This window comes from Bufo gargarizans, chromosome 5, assembly GCF_014858855.1.
Source record: "Bufo gargarizans isolate SCDJY-AF-19 chromosome 5, ASM1485885v1, whole genome shotgun sequence".
Lineage (NCBI taxonomy): Eukaryota > Metazoa > Chordata > Amphibia > Anura > Bufonidae > Bufo > Bufo gargarizans.
The window spans coordinates 445,358,196-445,378,188 of NC_058084.1; the positions used below are offsets into that span (position 1 = coordinate 445,358,196).

The window sequence follows — 19,993 nt, forward strand, 5'->3', positions numbered from 1 at the left end:
ATAAAAACAGATTAGAAAAAAAGGAGATGTGCTACTATCTGATTTTAACTGGCAGATAAAAAATGTTGGTGACACATTTCCGTTAAGTGGAATCATTTTATAAATTAAATCATGCATTAAATACCTTTCTGGACAATTTTGACAGGTCCTCCCCTCCAATGATCTGCAGGTCTTCAGTAGACTTGTCATTCTGAAGAAAACATAATGGGATATTAGCTGGAAATTACAGTCATGTCTATGAGTCATAGCAGATGTATTAGTAACTAACATTACACCTACCGAGGCAAAAACATTGGACAAGTCTGAAACTCGGAGAAGCAATGTGAAAAAAGGAGAACATTTTTCTGAAATATGGAGAAGGTTTCAGCACTAGAATGTGTTGACAGATGCCATGGGTGCTGCCTTGCCCGAGTCATCTGATGTACTGGAAATACACGTGAAAGCCTGATGTAAAGCGACGAGGCTGCTGCTCTTACAGATCGTGTTTGTGGCCACATGGAGCCCAGGGGTTTTCTCATAACATTGCTAGGATATGTCATCAAGTACTGATCAGTGGTGGTCCCACTGTCGCAACCCGCACAGACCTTCTTAAAGGGGTTGCGACATTGATGGCATACAGTATTGCAGAGATCAGCAACCTTCGGCACTCCAGCTGCTGTGAAACTACAACTCCCAGCATGCACAATTTATTGGCTGCTCTTGTAACTCCCATAGAATTGAAAGAAGGATTCTGGGAGTTGTAGTTTCAAAACAGCTGATGCCTAGCATATTGCTAAGTGGCAGATAGGAGTGAGTCCCAGAGGGGGAACCTGCACCTATCTCCAGGGGCCCCAGAAGTGAACAGAGAACAGCCGCACATGCGCTGCCATCCTCCGTTCAGCGCTATGGGAGTTCCAAAAAATAGCCACGCGCCGGCTTGGCTATTTCTGGCAATGCCAAAGAGGTGAATGAAGAGGTGGCCGCGCTTACATCAGAAAATCACTCTTTGGCTCATTAAGGTTTTTTGTTCTTACAGGGGACCCCCTATATGATGTCCGATTCGGATATATGGACAAGAGTTGTCCTTGTCAGACAGCTTGTTTAAAGGGGTTTTCTGCAACATTAATATTGATCAATATCAGATCAAGCGAGTCTGATTCCTGGCGCCCTCGAATGAGCTACTGTGCCCCAATACTTTATAGCTCCATACATACCTGGTACTGCAGCTCTGCTCTCATTGAAGTGAAGACTGGAGCACCATCGATCTTATATTGATGACCTAGCCTTGGGATAGGCCATCAGTATAAAAGTCCTTGCAAACCCCTTTTATATAAAATATATGGAACTATCACTTTTTGGTGGATCTGTCACCTATCCAAATCTCCAAGGATGATTTTGAGGCCAATGTTCCATACTTTGATTTTATGCAGGTTAAGGGCTCATTCACACGGCCGTTGTTGGCCCGCAAACAGTGGGTCCACCAATATGCGGGCACCAGCCATGTGCACCCTGCATAACAGATGAGGAGCCATTCACTTGAATGGGTCTGCAACCCAGAAGGTCGGTGCTGAACGGAGGCACGGAACCCCACGGAAGCACTACGGAGTGCTTCCGTGGGTTTTCTGTCCGTGCCTCCGCATGTTCTATTTTTTTGCGGTGCAGACGGATCATGGACCCATTCAAGTTGAATGGGTCTGAATCCGTCGTGGCAGACGCACGGATGGTGTCCGTGCCTTGGAGACCGAACAACGGCCGGATGAATGAGCCCTAAAGAAAATAAAAATGAAATACTAATAGAGGACTCACACAGTAACTTCTCAGCCTGATAAAGTCTACTCTCATAGAAATAAACCTCTCTGAATTGCGGCTCAGGTTCTTGATGTGTTCTACCAGATCAGCGCAAAATTTGTAGCCTCCTTTCAGCACACACAGGACGGTGATGTGATTGTCTCCAATGTCTTTCATTATGTCATTGGCCAGTCTTTCTATCCTGGAAAAGAAACACGTGGAATTATTATCAGGGCGTCATAGGAGGACACGGGAGGAGAGACATTATCTGAGGCCACCCACTGACATTGGGAATATTACTACAAGAGAGCTTACTGGACATTATGATTTTGTCCTCATTAAAGGTGAGAGATGAAAGCAGCCTCTTGACTGAACATCAGAGTGTCCTCCTGGTTTTATGAGCCAAGCTATTGTTAAGAAAAACACTAGGGAAGAAGCAAATCCAAAGAGCTGATGGACAATGTAACATACAGTACAGACCAAAAGTTTGGACACACCTTCTCATTCAAAGAGTTTTCTTTATTTTCATGACTATGAAAATTGTAGATTCACACTGAAGGCATCAAAACTATGAATTAGCACATGTGGAATTATATACATAGCAAAAAAGTGTGAAACAACTGAAAATATGTCATATTCTAGGTTCTTCAAAGTAGCCACCTTTTGCTTTGATTACTGCTTTGCACACTCTTGGCATTCTCTTGATAAGCTTCATGAGGTAGTCACCTGAAATGGTTTTCACTTCACCGGTGTGCCCTGTCAGGTTTAATAAGTGGGATTTCTTGCCTTATAAATGGGGTTGGGACCATCAGTTGCGTTGTGGAGAAGTCAGGTGGATACACAGCTGATATTCCTACTGAATAGACTGTTAGAATTTGTATTATGGCAAGAAAAAAGCAGCTAAGTAAAGAAAAACGAGTGGCCATCATTACTTTAAGAAATGAAGGTCAGTCAGTTCGAAAAATTGGGAAAACTCTGAAAGTGTCCCCAAGTGCAGTCACAAAAACCATCAAGCACTACAAAGAAACTGGCTCACATGCGGACCGCCCCAGGAAAGGAAGACCAAGAGTCACCTTTGCTGTGGAGGATAAGTTCATCCGAGTCACCAGCCTCAGAAATCGCAGGTTAACAGCAGCTCAGATTAGAGACAAGGTCAATGCCACGCAGAGTTCTAGCAGCAGACACATCTCTAGAACAACTGTTAAGAGGAGACTGTGTGAATCAGGCCTTCATGGTAGAATATCTGCTAGGAAACCACTGCTAAGGACAGGCAACAAGCAGAAGAGACTTGTTTGGGCTAAAGAACAAGGAATTGACATTAGACCAGTGGAAATCTGTGCTTTGGTCTGATGAGTCCAAATTTGAGATCTTTGGTTCCAACCACCGTGTCTTTGTGCGACGCAGAAAAGGTGAACAGATGGACTCTACATGCCTGGTTCCCACCGTGAAGCATGGAGGAGGAGGTGTGATGGTGTGGGGGTGCTTTGCTGGTGACACTGTTGGGGATTTATTCAAAATTGAAGGCATACTGAACCAGCATGGCTACCACAGCATCTTGCAGCGGCATGCTATTCCATCCGGTTTGCGTTTAGTTGGACCATCATTTATTTTTCAACAGGACAATAACCCCAAACACACCTCCAGACTGTGTAAGGGCTATTTGACCATGAAGGAGAGAGTTGTTTCACACTTTTTTGTTATGTATATAATTCCACATGTGTTAATTCATAGTTTTGATGCCTTCAGTGTGAATCTACAATTTTCATAGTCCTGAAAATAAAGAAAACCCTTTGAATGAGAAGCTGTGTCCAAACTTTTGGTCTGTACTGTACGTAAATGTATAACATCATTAGGCTTATCGCTCAAACTCTGTAGGGGTCAATTCACATGTGATGGAAATGCTGAAGCAGATAAATCTGTGGCAGAATATAAATTGACCGCTGGTGTGGATTTTAAAAACTCTGATGCAGGAGTTTCACGGATCTCTTGCAGATTTTGCCCGCTGACTACAATGGGCAAGTCAAAATGTGCAATAAAATCACATAGCACTGCATATGAAGATGGTATGGAAACGGGCCATAGACTGTCTAAGGAGCCCATCTACTGCAGTGAGGAGAGAGCACACTATGTGAGCACTTCTCTCGCCTCGTTCTAGCGATCTACAACAGAATGGCTGAAACAGAGAAGAATCAAGGTTTTTCCATGAACCGAAATTCCCGGTCACGCCCCCTGGAAGAAGCCGTCGGGCAAAACATGCGTCGGGGAGTTGCTGGAGGTCACACTACACAGCGGTCTGTATCATTTCATGTTTCTATGTTTGTTCCACTTATACTTATTACCTTTGAGTCCAGCCTTGTGCCTTACCCATCTTATATTGTGGTTTATACAGTTGAGTTGGTTATCCAACATGCACTAATATGATATGGCCATTGGGCCGGCCTGCTTTGTAGGTTGGCTAGGGAACTTTTTACCTAGCTATATAAATCATCCTTACTTTCAGGATTAGTGCACTGATGGATATGGGCCCCCTGATTAGTAGACTTTTACAGGTGTTCTTTCATACGCATAGATCGCTGTATGCTTTTATGTGCGACTTGCCACATGCAGCTATATGGTATCCGTTTTTAACCGTATCTCTGTGATTGTATCATTATACTTTTTATTATATGGAATTCAATACATTTTATATTGTAGTGTGGCTTTTTGTGTGTTTTCTGTTTATATGGCCACACACTTGGCTTAGAATCATTGGTGTGTTGTGGGAGTATTGATGTTTTTCCATGAACCGGTCAACGTCCAAATGAAATGATGTGTTGGGACCTTAAAATAGCTGCTCACAAAACTGCCCATAAATCTCAATGAACTGAAGCAAAGTTGTAAAGAAGATTGGGCCAAAATTCCTCCAGAACGATGTGAGAGATAAAGTCATACAGAAAATGATCTTCTCTATTTCAACTTGTTTCTGCTAAAGGTGGTTCTGCAAGCTCTTGATTCATAGGGAGGACTAAGGCTACTTTCACACTAGCGTTGTTTAAATCCGGCGTTCAACTGCCCGCCGGATCCGGAAAAACGTGTGAAAACGGATTACATTTGAATCCTAATCAGGATTTTGATCACAATGAAAAATTGCCTTGGAAAAAACGGATCCGCCATTTATGGACTTTTTACGGACTTTTTTTTCACATTTTTCGGGTTTAACATGCAAAAGCCGGATCCTGTTTGACTGAACACACGGCGCCGGCGTTAATGCAAGTCAATGGGAAAAAGACCGGATCCGGCGTTCAGTCAAAGTGTTCAGGATTTTTGGCCGGAGATAAAAATACAACATGCTACGGTTTTCTGAAAAGCCTGATCAGTCAAAAAGACTGAACTGAAGACATCCTGATTAGGGATGAGCGAACCCGGACTGTATAGTTCGGGTTCGTACCGAATTTTGGGGTGTCCGTGACACGGACCCGAACCCGAACATTTTCGTAAAAGTCCGGGTTCGGTGTTCGTCGCTTTCTTGGCGCTTTTGTGACGCTTTCTTGGCGCTTTTTGAAAGGCTGCAAAGCAGCCAATCAACAAGCGTCATACTACTTGCCCCAAGAGGCCATCACAGCCATGCCTACTATTGGCATGGATGTGATTGGCCAGAGCACCATGTGACCCAGCCTCTATTTAAGCTGGAGTCACATAGCGCCGCCCGTCACTCTGCTCTGATTAGCGTAGGGAGAGGTTGCGGCTGCGACAGTAGGGCGAGATTAGGCAGATTAACTCCTCCAAAGGACTTGATTATTGATCGATCTGCAGCTGTGGGTCATTGAGCTGCTGATACTCAATTGCTCACTGTTTTTAGGCTGCCCAGACCGTTTGTCAGTCACTTTTTTCTGGGGTGATCGGCGGCCATTTTGTGTCTTGTGGTGCGCCAGCACAAGCTGCGACCAAGTGCATTTAACCCTCAATGGTGTGGTTGTTTTTTGGCTAAAGCCTACATCAGGGTGAAGCTGTCACACCAAGTGCATTTAACCAGCAATAGTCTGTTTATTTTTTGGCCATATACTACATCAGGGGCAAGCTGCGCCCGTCACCAAGTGCATTTAACCCTCAGTAGTGTGGTTGGTCAAGCTATCACACCAAGTGCATTTAACCAGCAATAGTGTGGTTATTTTTTGGCCATATCCCAGTCTAATTCTGTCAGAAAATCTAAAACTGTCACCAAGCGCCTAAATACTAGGCCTCAAATTTATATCCCGCTAAATCTGTCGTTACTGCTGTACTGTTGTGGCTGGGCAAGTTATTTAGTGTCCGTCAAAGCACATTTTTTGTTCTGGGTTGAAATACAATTCCCAATTTAGCAATTTCCTAATTTAGTGGTTTCTGCTGTATCAGAGCTATTTGAAATCTATCCCTAAAAGGGTATATAATATTCAAGGTGCACATAGGGTCATTCAGAATAACTTCACACACACCCGCTACTGTGCATTTCCAAGTCTAATTCTGTCAGTAAACCCATACCTGTCACCCAGCGCCTAAATACTAGGCCTCAAATTTATATCCAGCTAAATCTGTCGTTAGTGCTGTAGCTGGGCGAGTTATTTAGTGTCCGTTCAAGCACATTTCTTGTTCTGGGTTGAAATACAATTCCCAATTTAGCAATTAAAAAATTTAGTGGTTTCTGCTGTATCAGAGCTATTTGAAATCTATCCCTAAAAGGGTAGATCATATTGAAGGTGCACATAGGGACATTCAGAATAACTTCACACACCCGCTACTGTGCATTTCCAAGTCTAATTCTGTCAGTAAACCCATACCTGTCACCCAGCGCCTAAATACTAGGCCTCAAATTTATATCCCGCTGAATTTGAATACAATACATTGGGCCAAATAATATTTTTGTTGTTGTGGTGAACGATAACAATGAGGAAAACATCTAGTAAGGGACGCGGACATGGTCGTGGTGGTGTTAGTGGACCCTCTGGTGCTGGGAGAGGACGTGGCCGTTCTGCCACATCCACACGTCCTAGTGTACCAACTACCTCAGGTCCCAGTAGCTGCCAGAATTTACAGCGATATATGGTGGGGCCCAATGCCGTTCTAAGGATGGTAAGGCCTGAGCAGGTACAGGCATTAGTCAATTGGGTGGCCGACAGTGGATCCAGCACGTTCACATTATCTCCCACCCAGTCTTCTGCAGAAAGCGCACAGATGCCGCCTGAAAACCAACCCCATCAGTCTGTCACATCACCCCCATGCATACCAGGGAAACTGTCTCAGCCTCAAGTTATGCAGGAGTCTCTTATGCTGTTTGAAGACTCCGCTGGCAGGGTTTCCCAAGGGCATCCACCTAGCCCTTCCCCAGCGGTGAAAGACATAGAATGCACTGACGCACAACCACTTATGTTTCCTGATGATGAGGACATGGGAATACCACCTCAGCATGACTCTGATGATGACGAAACACAGGTGCCAACTGCTGCGTCTTTCTGCAGTGTGCAGACTGAACAGGAGGTCAGGGATCAAGACTGGGTGGAAGACGATGCAGGGGACGATGAGGTCCTAGACCCCACATGGAATGAATGTCGTGCCACTGACTTTCACAGTTCCGAGGAAGAGTCAGTGGTGAGACCGAGCCAACAGCGTAGCAAAAGAGGGAGCAGTGGGCAAAAGCAGAACACCCGCCGCCAAGAGACTCCGCCTGCTACTGACCGCCGCCATCTTGGACCGAGGACCCCAAAGGCAGCTTCAAGGAGTTCCCTGGCATGGCACTTCTTCAAACAATGTGCTGACGACAAGACCCGAGTGGTTTGCACGCTGTGCCATCAGAGCCTGAAGCGAGGCATTAACGTTCTGAACCTTAGCACAACCTGCATGACCAGGCACCTGCATGCAAAGCATGAACTGCAGTGGAGTAAACACCTTAAAACCAAGGAAGTCACTCAGGCTCCCCCTGCTACCTCTTCTGCTGCTGCCGCCTCGGCCTCTTCTGCTGCTGCCGCCTCGGCCTCTTCTGCTGCTGCCGCCTCGGCCTCTTCCTCCGCCTCTGGAGGAACGTTGGCACCTGCCGCCCAGCAAACAGGGGATGTACCACCAACACCACCACCACCTCCGTCACCAAGCATCTCAACCATGTCACACGGCAGCGTTCAGATCTCCATCTCACAAACATTTGAGAGAAAGCGTAAATTCCCACCTAGCCACCCTCGATCCCTGGCCCTGAATGCCAGCATTTCTAAACTACTGGCCTATGAAATGCTGTCATTTAGGCTGGTGGACACAGACAGCTTCAAACAGCTCATGTCGCTTGCTGTCCCACAGTATGTTGTTCCCAGCCGCCACTACTTCTCCAAGAGAGCCGTGCCTTCCCTGCACAACCAAGTATCCAATAAAATCAAGTGTGCACTGCGCAACGCCATCTGTGGCAAGGTCCACCTAACCACAGATACGTGGACCAGTAAGCACGGCCAGGGACGCTATATCTCCCTAACTGCACACTGGGTAAATGTAGTGGCAGCTGGGCCCCAGGCGGAGAGCTGTTTGGCGCACGTCCTTCCGCCGCCAAGGATCGCAGGGCAACATTCTTTGCCTCCTGTTGCCACCTCCTCCTACTCAGCTTCCTCCTCCTCTTCTTCCACCTGCTCATCCAGTCAGCCACACACCTTCACCACCAACTTCAGCACAGCCCGGGGTAAACGTCAGCAGGCCATTCTGAAACTCATATGTTTGGGGGACAGGCCCCACACCGCACAGGAGTTGTGGCGGGGTATAGAACAACAGACCGACGAGTGGTTGCTGCCGGTGAGCCTCAAGCCCGGCCTGGTGGTGTGCGATAATAGGGCGAAATCTCGTTGCAGCTCTGGGACTAGCCGGTTTGACGCACATCCCTTGCTTGGCGCATGTGCTGAATTTGGTGGTGCAGAAGTTCATTCACAACTACCCCGACATGTCAGAGCTGCTGCATAAAGTGCGGGCCGTCTGTGCGCACTTCCGGCGTTCACATCCTGCCGCTGCTCGCCTGTCTGCGCTACAGCGTAACTTCGGCCTTCCCGCTCACCGCCTCATATGCGACGTGCCCACCAGGTGGAACTCCACCTTGCACATGCTGGACAGACTGTGCGAGCAGCAGCAGGCCATAGTGGAGTTTCAGCTGCAGCACGCACGGGTCAGTCGCACTACGGAACAGCACCACTTCACCACCAATGACTGGGCCTCCATGCGAGACCTGTGTGCCCTGTTGCGCTGTTTCGAGTACTCCACCAACATGGCCAGTGGCGATGACGCCGTTATCAGCGTTACAATACCACTTCTATGTCTCCTTGAGAAAACACTTAGGGCGATGATGGAAGAGGAGGTGGCCCAGGAGGAGGAGGAGGAGGAGGAGGAAGAGGGGTCATTTTTAGCACTTTTCAGGCCAGTCTCTTCGAAGTGACTCAGAGGGAGGTTTATTTCAACAGCAGAGGCCAGGTACAAATGTGGCCAGCCAGGGCCCACTACTGGAGGACGAGGAGGACGAGGATGAGGAGGAGATGGAGGAGGATGAGGATGAAGCATGGTCACAGCGGGGTGGCACCCAACGCAGCTCGGGCCCATCATTGGTGCGTGGCTGGGGGGAAAGGCAGGACGATGACGATACGCCTCCCACAGAGGACAGCTTGTCCTTACCCCTGGGCAGCCTGGCACACATGAGCGACTACATGCTGCAGTGCCTGCGCAACGACAGCAGAGTTGCCCACATTTTAACGTGTGCGGACTACTGGGTTGCCACCCTGCTGGATCCACGGTACAAAGACAATGTGCCCACCTTACTTCCTGCACTGGAGCGTGATAAGAAGATGCGCGAGTACAAGCGCACGTTGGTAGACGCGCTACTGAGAGCATTCCCAAATGTGACAGGGGAACAAGTGGAAGCCCAAGGCCAAGGCAGAGGAGGAGCAAGAGGTCGCCAAGGCAGCTGTGTCACGGCCAGCTCCTCTGAGGGCAGGGTTAGCATGGCAGAGATGTGGAACACTTTTGTCAACACGCCACAGCTAACTGCACCACCACCTGATACGCAACGTGTTAGCAGGAGGCAACATTTCACTAACATGGTGGAACAGTACGTGTGCACACCCCTCCACGTACTGACTGATGGTTCGGCCCCATTCAACTTCTGGGTCTCTAAATTGTCCACGTGGCCAGAGCTAGCCTTTTATGCCTTGGAGGTGCTGGCCTGCCCGGCGGCCAGCGTTTTGTCTGAACGTGTATTCAGCACGGCAGGGGGCGTCATTACAGACAAACGCAGCCGCCTGTCTACAGCCAATGTGGACAAGCTGACGTTCATAAAAATGAACCAGGCATGGATCCCACAGGACCTGTCCATCCCTTGTGCAGATTAGACATTAACTACCTCCCCTTAACCATATATTATTGGACTCCAGGGCACTTCCTCATTCAATCCTATTTTTATTTTCATTTTGCCATTATATTGCGAGGCTACCCAAAGTTGAATGAACCTCTCCTCTGTCTGGGTGCCGGGGCCTAAATATATGCTAATGGACTGTTCCAATGTTGGGTGACGTGAAGCCTGATTCTCTGCTATGACATGCAGACTGATTCTCTGCCGACATGAAGCCAGATTGTCTGTTATGGGACCTCTCTCCTCTGCCTGGGTGCTGGGCCTAAATTTATGAAAATGGACTGTTACAGTGGTGGGTGACGTGAAGCCTGATTCTCTGCTATGACATGCAGACTGATTCTCTGCTGACATGAAGCCAGATTCTCTGTTAAGGGACCTCTTTCCTCTGCCTGGGTGCTGGGCCTAAATATATGACAATGGACTGTTGCAGTGGTGGCTGACGTGAAGCCTGATTCTCTGCTATGATATGAAGACTGATTCTCTGCTGACATGAAGCCAGATTGTCTGTTACGGGACCTCTCTCCTCTGCCTGTGTGCTGGGCCTAAATTTATGAAAATGGACTGTTCCAGTGGTGGGTGACGTGAAGCCTGATTCTCTGCTATGGGACCTCTCTCCAATTGATTTTGGTTAATTTTTATTTATTTAATTTTTATTTTAATTCATTTCCCTATCCACATTTGTTTGCAGGGGATTTACCTACATGTTGCTGCCTTTTGCAGCCCTCTAGCCCTTTCCTGGGCTGTTTTACAGCCTTTTTAGTGCCGAAAAGTTCGGGTCCCCATTGACTTCAATGGGGTTCGGGTTCGGGATGAAGTTCGGATCGGGTTCGGATCCCGAACCCTAACATTTTCGGGAAGTTCGGCCGAACTTCTCGAACCCGAACATCCAGGTGTCCGCTCAACTCTAATCCTGATGCATCCTGAACGGATTGCTCTCCATTCAGAATGCATTAGGATAAAACTGATCAGTTCTTTTCCGGATTTGAGCCCCTAGGACGTAACTCGGCGCCGGAAAAGAAAACCGCTAGTGTGAAAGTACCCTTAGGCTTTTTTAAAATTTTGGTTACATATTACTTCAAAGTGGTACAGGGACCTTTTCCTATTTTAAGAACGGGACCCCAACATGAATGAAAAGCAAGCTGCGCATGAGTGGTTATCCCTCCATTTACTACAATGAGACTACCAGAAATAGCCGTGCTGGCTAGGCTATTTTCTAAAGTCCCATATCGGTGAATAGAGGGGTGGCTGTGCATGTGCGATGTGCTCTCCTTCACTATGTGGTACCGTTCTTGAAATAGGAACTGGTCCCAGAGGTGGGACTCACACCTATCAGACATTTACTGCATATCCTAGCAATACGCCATAAATGTCCCCAATGGGTTAAACCCTTTCAGTTATTATTGTTTTTATACTATCACATGGTCAAAGTGTCATTTTTACAAATTTCTTCCGAAAATGTCATACACTGGGTAAATCTATAAATACTGAAACTCAGTACTGGAAATACCTGTCAACTATGACTCCATGTGGTATGAAGACGCATTCTAGATCCTCGCAGTAGTGGTTGGGCAGGCTGAACACATCCAGGTTATATCCAGTCCAGTTGTCAGAAATCTACAAAGTAAAAATATCTATGACGTTAAGGGCTCATGCACGCGAACGTATTTTTTTCCCGTGTCCATTCCGTCTTTTTTGTGGGACATATGCGGAACTATTCACTTCAATCGGAACACAAAAACGGAAATGACTCTGTGTGCATTCTGTGTCCGTATGTTCGCCGTGCTGGAAAAAAATAGAACGTGTCCTATTATTGTCCACATTGCAGACAAGGATAGGACTGTTCTACCAGGGGCCGGCCGTTCAGTTCCGCAAAATGCGGAATGCACATGGCCGGTATCTGTGTTCTGTGGATTTGCAATTTTCGGATCGCAAAATATCCAACGGTTGTGTGCATGAGCCCTAAAAAGAAGAATAACTTGTGAAATTTTGTGGTGGGATAGTCACATGAGAGCTGCCCATACATGTGCCTGTTGTCTGACAACTCTGTGTAGCCGTAATGCAAATATCTAGTTGTCAGGTACTTAAAGGGCATCTGTCAGCAGACTTGTCCCTATGACACCGGCTGACCTGTTCCATGTGCACTTGGCAGCTGAAGACATCTGTGTTGGCCCCATGTTCATATGTGTCCGCATTGCTGAGAAAAAGGATGTTTTAATGCAAATTAGCCTCTAGGAGCAACGGGGCATTGACATTACTCCTAGAGGCTCTGCTCTCTCTGCAACTGCTGCGCCTTCTGCACTTTGATTGACGGGGCCAGGTGTGATCATGTTTCCATTGCCTGGTCCTGTAAATAAAAGTGGAGAGGGCGCAGCAGTTACATAGACAGCATAAATGTATTCATATTGTATGGTGAGAGCGGTCATGGAAAAAAAATCTAAATGGCTGATTTGTCGGTTTTTCATGGCTTCACCTCCCCAAAAAAAAAATTGAATAAAAAGATCAAAAAGACACACAGACTCCAAAATGCTATTAATAAAAACTGCAGATTGCTCCGCAAAAAGTGAGTCCTCACATAGCTCCATAGATGTAAATTTAAAAAGGTTATGAGGATTAGAATATGGCCATGCAAAGCAAAAAAAAAAATTTTCTCAAAAAGTCTTTAAATATTAAAAATACAAGAGAAGCTATACAAATGTGGTATATCGTACTGACCCATAGAATGAAGGAAACAGGACAGTGTTACCGCTTAGGAAACACCATTAAAACAAACCCCATAAAATTGTGGAGGAATTGCATTTTTTCCCCAATTCCACTCTATTTGGAATTTTTCTCCCCAGCTTCCCATTACGTCCTATGCAGTATTAAATGGTGCCATTAGAAAATACAAGTTGTCCCGCAAAAAACAACCCCCCTATATGGCTATTAGAGATGAGCGAATTTCATATTTTGAAATTCGTTCAAGCTTCGTTTGGTGGTAAAAGCAGAACTGCGTTATGGATTCCGTTACCACGGACCATAACGCAATTCTATGACGGAATGCATAACGGAATGCCTTTAGAGGCATTCCGTTATTCATTCCATCATAATAGAAGTCTATGGGCTGCAAAACGGATCCGTCCCGTTTCCGTTATGCAGAGGAGACCTCCACCACCAAACAAAGCGTGAACAAATTTCATAACATAACAATAAAATTTGCTTATCTCTAATGGCTATGTGAACAATAATGGCTATTTCGTCCCATAAGATGGCAGGAAGAGCAGAAGGAGCGATGGAAATGAGGAGCGGCGGCGTCCGGATCAGGGGGCTGATGTGAGGGTGGCGCTGATCTGAGGCATGGGGGCTGATCTAAATCAGATGGGTCATCTGAGGCATTAGGGGCTGATCTGTGGTCTCATTCGGGGTCATTCACATTGGGGGTCTGAGCTGAGGTCTGATGGTGGGTCTGAGCTGAGGTCTTTTTGGGGTCTTATTAACACTGGGGGTCTGATTGAGAGTCCTTTTAATATTGGGTTTCTGATTGGGGCTGTGACCTGAGGTCTGATTAGCATTAGGAGTCTGATTGGTGCTCTAATCTGATGTCTAATGAAAAAACATTTTCTTATTGTCCTCCTCTAAAACCTAGGTGGGACTTATGGGCCGGTGCGTCTTATAGGGCGAAAAATACAGGTAAATAAAAAGTTATGGCTCTGGGAAGGCGGAAATGTAGGAACGGAAAATCACCTGGTCCTGATTATTTCCATATAGATAAATACTGTAAAAGAAATACAAGCAGCTGTAACCACATTATGTGTATGTGACTCTCAGTGCAAGATATTTTTTTCTGTTTTGCTTTTTAGTAATTTTGTATAACTATATAATAGTTTATGATAACAGATTCCATTCCTATTCCATCCAAACCTTGAAATGACGTGTCCATTTTACTCACCACCATTCCATGGCCTGGGCTATGGGAGAGCTGGGAAATGTTGCCATCCATTTATTCAAAAGCAGGAACTCCTGAGAACCCTGCAGGCGGAGAGAACACAATGATCTTTGGCAGGTTAGTAAAACGAGCAAACAATCTATCCTTTAAGTCCTGACACCACTTGTTTGCTTTGCTACGATGCTGTTTGTTGGGACAAGCAAACTACTGTGTTTTGTGCTTTACAGAAAGATCTTTATATCAAGTTACTGCTCAGCTCCACATGAAAGAAAATTAAATATACTATTAACAGTAGTGGAGCCGTCTGAAGCTGCTAGGGGCCAGAATCACCCTGAAGACACTTCTTTATTCCAGTAATGTCACGGACGTTCCCGCGACAGGTGGTAGGAGAGTGGTGAGACTGGCAACACGTGGTTTGATCCGACAGGTTTTCCCTGAGGACCAATAGACGCCTGTGTTGTTTCTGGTAATGGCCACACCCATTGCCTCCAGGTGTTGCTAATGTGGTCATTTAACCTTCCTTATTTATTGCTGCTTCTCCCACTATGCTGTGCGGTTTATAGATTCAGTTGTGTATTGCTGGTGTGTGGATCTCGGCGGAGTTCCTGGTGCTTCCATAGCCTCCTTTGAAGTTAAGTCTTTCCTTTCCCTTCTTGTATTTTGTTTGGGTTCTGTGTGTTGCTTTTCCCTATTGTTTGTATTAGGCCTGAGGGAGACTCCTGTTCGTCCTTCTATTTAGAGGAACAGGTAGTCTCGTCCCTGCCATTAGTACCAGGGTCCTATAGGGCTTGATAGGACTCTAGGTATTCCTGTGTATGAACACACCTACCTCTGGGGTCTGTTCATACTAGTAGTCAGACAGGATCTTTGCTAGGGTTTTACTAGGAGGAAAATGTGGGGGGTTCAGCCAGCACAACCCTGTATGCAGGTGCACATTGCTATGGCGAAATACAGATACAAACGCAAAAACACAAATGCAATCGCACTCTGCAACCAGCACTCTGCCCTGCCTCTATGCTGGATGTTGAATGAGGCATTGGTGTACATTTTGGCCAAAGCGTAATAAGCCACTCACCATGTCAAGGTCGCCTCCATGAGTGGTCCCTAACACTAGTTCCTACCTCTTATGGGCCATGATAGCCACACAAAGTCCAGGGAGCGCAGGTACAGCATGCACGCCAGGCAAACTCTGCTTTTAACCCCGTCTGGTGCCATTACAGCTTTCATTGGATCCAGGGATGCAAGTACCAACATGCCTGCTGAGCCCACTATATACTTCTCCTGGAGCCAAATGGCTACTGGTAGGTGCTATATAAGCAGACTCAGTTTTATACTGACTTTAAAACCAGCCTCCAGGGCAGACTAACTGGTCAGGTGTGCATGACTGCTTGGAGATCGCCACGCCTCCGATATATACTACAAAGAGACAAATGTGGGGGGGGGGTTCAGCCAGCACAACCCTGTATGCAGGTGCACATTATTATGGCAAAATACAGATACAAATGCAAAAACACAAATGCAATCACACTCTGCAACCAGCACTCTGCAACCAGCACTCTTCCCTGCCTCTATGCTGGATGTTGAATGAGGCATTGGTGTACATTTTGGCCAAAGCATAATAAGCCACTCACCACATCAAGGTCGCCTCCATGAGTGGTCCCTAACACTAGTTCCTACCTGTTATGGGCCATAACAGCCACACAAAGTCCAGGGAGCGCAGTCAGTATAAAACTGAGTCTGCTTATATAGCACCTACCAGTAGCCATTTGGCTCCAGGAGGAGTATATAGTGGGCTCAGCATGCATATTGGTACTTGCATCCCTGGATCCGATGAAAGTTGTAATGGCACCAGACGGGGTTAAAAGCAGAGTGTGCTTGGCGTGCATGCTGTACCTGCGCTCTCTGGACTTTGTGTGGCTGTCATGGCCCATAACAGGTAGGAACTAGTTTTAGGGATCACTCATGGAGGCGACCTTAACGTGGTGAGTGGCTTATTACGCTTTGGCCAAAATGTACACCAATGCCTCATTCAACATCCAGCATAGAGGCAGGGCAGAGTGCTGGTTGCAGAGTGCGATTGCATTTGTGTTTTTGCGTTTTCACTAGGAGGTGTCCTTCTTATTTTCCTAGTTCTCAGGTCTGATTCCCTGTTTCTCCCTTCCTTTCTTATGCTCGGTGTGGTGTATCCCTCCCACACCGAAGTGTGACAAGTAACTAACACAAGGGCAACATCTCATCCCACCTAGAGACTAATCGAGCAGAGTCACCGATCACGAGAACAGGGGTTCCATGTGCCTCATTTGATTGGACTTCATCTTGTTATCGTCATACCTGTAAAAAAAAGTATTCCCATCTGGGATATTTATGAAATATTCATAGAATATGCATAAATATCCGATAGGTACAGTGGTGCACCTAGCCTTTGAAACCCGGTCCCCTGACAATGCCAATTTCTTAACCTAACCTCTTTGACACAATGAAAGCGCTCATTGCCCATGGCCCTTCCACTGCCCCCCTCTTGCCCCTACCTGTTGCTGCCTGAGGCGATCGTCTCACCTTGCCTCATAGGTGGTGCATCTCTGGATAGGTATAGGTTCGACCTCTGGGACCGGGGCCCTAAGTGAATGGAGAACAAACCATCACAGCCACCTCTCTATTCACCACCATGGGAATTCTGAATATAGTCAAGCAGCTTGTGAATCGTGCTGCAACCCCATTTAGGTCAATGGCTCCACTGCTACACAGTGATCTTTGGTCATACGACAGGGTGTTGCAGCCGAGATCGCTGTGTAGCTTCTTTGCCCACGTTTTGATCAAAGTGTGTGAACCCATCTGCCAGTGACGTAGTGCCCTCTTCAGATGGGAACCTGCGCTATCAGTCTTAGCTCTCCTCGGCCTATATCTAGAAAATTAAAATCAGGGCAGAAGGATGTAGCTACACAAACGTGAAAAAATGGACACATGATGCCAGTGAATAGCAGCCATCAAATCATATGACATGTCCTATTTTTTGTCCTGTTTCATGGCCAGACAGAGTCAAATTGAAATCATGAAGGGCACCCATCTAACTGACGTTAAAAGAAAGGGCCTTTCAGGGGTTAAAATACAAAAATAAATAATAATACCCCAACTACTTGCACGTGCCAAAACACTCACTCCTCACTGCAAACAGCAGGACCTGCACTTCCAACACAATGACATCACATGATCACTCTGGCAGCAGGTCCTACTACCTGCAGTGAGGAACGAGTGTACAAGTGGTTGGGGTATTATTATTATTTTGTCTGCCCTTAATACTGGGGCCACAAAGGAGGCATTTTATAATACTATGGGCACAAAGGGGGCCATTATCTAGACTGGGAGGCACTATGGGGGCATTATCTAGACTAGGAGGCACTATGGGGGCATTATCTAGACTGGGAGGCACTATGGGGGCATTATCTAGACTGGGGGACATTATTTATACTGGGAGATGTTATATACTGAGGGCACTAAAAGGGTTAAAAAAAAGCCTATGAAATCCATATTTTTTTTTAATGGGTGTTAAAAACCCGATGCAAAGTGGCCATTAAAAATAGATAGTAAACATTTGTAAATTTGCCAGGGCTGATGGTCTGGCCCCGGCCCCACCACTCCCCAGTGGCGAGGTCGGCACAAAATGCCTATGCAGCAAGAGTTGTCGCATGGGTATTTAAAAAGTCACAAACAAGGAGCCATGCAACTTTTTTTATGCCAAAAGTAAATAAAAGTTAGTAAATTTACTAAATGCACCTCACCACTTTTTGGCTTAAAAAAAGTTGCATAACCCCTTTTTGCGACTTTTTAACGTTTTTGCGCAGGATTTGCCACTTTGGGAGTGGAGGGGGCCAGGTAGGGACTGGGACCTGGATTCCGGCAAATTTACTAACATTTATGCCTGTTTCTGGCAACAACAAAAAATCAGTGAGCAGAATGTTTTTTCTTTCCAGGCGCACGGGTGTTTATAAATTATCTGAATCTTACTGCAGCGTAGGGGAGAATCTAAGACTGGCGTTAAAAAGCTTGTCTTATTAGATGACCCCCTATGTGTAAGTGCTCCTAAGTGCTGCACTCTGTGTGCCACCATATAACCTTCAAGCCACGTGCACAAGGTCTGACACCCATATCTCACTGTTATGTATCGTGATCATAAGGTGTGATAATCCAGAAGATGCAGAATTGACCAGTCATGAATATATACGATAGAGATACGTATTGATCATTGAACGTTTGAGATCTCAATATTTTAGTTGGGCCTCTTGCACATGAACGAATGCCCTCCAAGACATGCAGTCGTGAGCGAGCCATATGTTCCGGAGTGACATTGATCGTTCGCACGGGAGTACACAGCATCATAGATTACAATGATGCTGGTCACGTCGGGCCGCCTGCGGGACTATTGTTCCACACTCATATGTCGAGTGCGGGACAATAGTCCCGCGGGCGGCTCGACGTGCACAGCTTCATTGTAATCTATGATGCTGTGTACTCCCGTGCGAACGATCAATGCCGCTCCAGGACATATGTCTGAGGGCATACGTTCGTGTGCAAGAGGCCTAACTCACATGTCACCTATTATAGTAAAACAAATAAAATGCATTAATAATTTAGCCGTATTCTGCATGCACTCACTTCTAATCATCCCAGGGACATCTATAATTAATATTTACTGACTTCCCCTTACTTACTACAGCGCTCAGTAATCCTAAACAGATCATACTCATAAATCCTGGCCACACATATGCATGTGCACTCATCTCATGAATCATCACAACTTCTTCCAACTCTCAAACACGATAAGCCACCAAAATAAGTCAAGTAAACTTCTCCCTGCCATCCTTAAAAGCCCCCTTGTCATCTATGGTCCCCCCCCTAACCATTTGCAGACCCCTCAAACCCCAGCTCACCTTAACTTCCCTTCCTGTCTGTAGAGCACTAAAAGGGAGAAGGAGATATGGGGAAGGCTGAGACCTGAACTGGGAGAAGGAGTTTCTCTGCAATTTGCTGGCATTCAAGTAATAACCCATTCATTCCCAGAACGGAATGCGGAACACATGACTTGCGTAATTCAAGCCATGTGAGAAAGAAAGACTACATAGAATGAATCCTATTTGGACAAGCAGTTTAGGAAAGTGGGAATTCAAGTAACAACAGAGAGATATAGAAGATGTTGAAATGTCACTGTAGCTGGCCATACGTGTGCAGTGATCCGGTGGTTCACTGCTAAAGGGGGTTAATGTATTGCTGTTGGCATATCTGTGATCCCAAGAGCTGTATATGGGAGAGAGGGTTAATTTTTCCTCCCTAGATGAACTTGCTAGGTGTAGGCTGATCCCACCCTTCTGATCTGGGAACCACAGTCAGTCTGTGAGTAGAAGCTGATGAGTAAGGAGCCATAATCAATATCTGCAGTGGAAGCTGCAGATAGACGCAGCAGACTGAGATACACCAGCCCTGTAGACCTAAATCAGCCAGAAAAGTGACTGCAGCAAGTACCTGTCTGTGAGGGGGATAAACATTGAACTTTACAGAAGGTTGAGGGCACTTTTCAAGGAACAGAGCATGGACAAAAGGCCAGTGAAGGTACCTAGTGTTGAACAAATAGACATTCACGAAGTGGACCTCGATCCGAATTTCATGGAAAATTTGATTTTCCGTGAAGCTGAATTTCCTCATGCTTCGTGTTAACTAATCAGTTTTCCCTAAAATGGCGGTAAAAAAAAATCATACTCATCTCATCCATTTGAAAGAAGAAGAGTCCGCTGCTGCTATCTTGGTTGAAGATACCGCACAAAATCTGGTGTGCGGTGACGTATGACGTCACCACTCCGACCAGTGTGATGGCGTCATCATGCACTGCGCAAGATTTTGGATCTTCAATCAAGATGGCTGCCGCAGACTCTTCACAAGCA

General features: G+C 46.2%; 1 protein-coding gene across 3 annotated transcripts in view; it reads right to left on the reverse strand.

The window, feature by feature from the left end:
• PRTFDC1 (phosphoribosyl transferase domain containing 1) overlaps nt 1–19,095 on the reverse strand; it is a 50,566-nt gene extending 31,471 nt beyond the window's left edge. Inside the window, exons 1-5 of one of the 3 annotated variants that reach the window (XM_044293881.1) lie at nt 18,989–19,095; nt 14,067–14,146; nt 11,649–11,755; nt 1,786–1,969; nt 125–190 (exon numbers count right to left, since the gene is read on the reverse strand). In XM_044293881.1, coding sequence (XP_044149816.1) covers nt 125–190; nt 1,786–1,969; nt 11,649–11,755; nt 14,067–14,117 — 408 coding nt within the window. In that variant the 5' untranslated portion in view covers nt 14,118–14,146; nt 18,989–19,095. Of the gene's footprint in view, nt 1–124; nt 191–1,785; nt 1,970–11,648; nt 11,756–14,066; nt 14,147–16,305; nt 16,387–16,619; nt 16,640–18,988 lie in introns of those variants that run through there. The other 2 variants (XM_044293883.1, XM_044293882.1) reach the window with 2 other exon arrangements.
• Nucleotides 19,096–19,993: the final 898 nt, after the last annotated feature.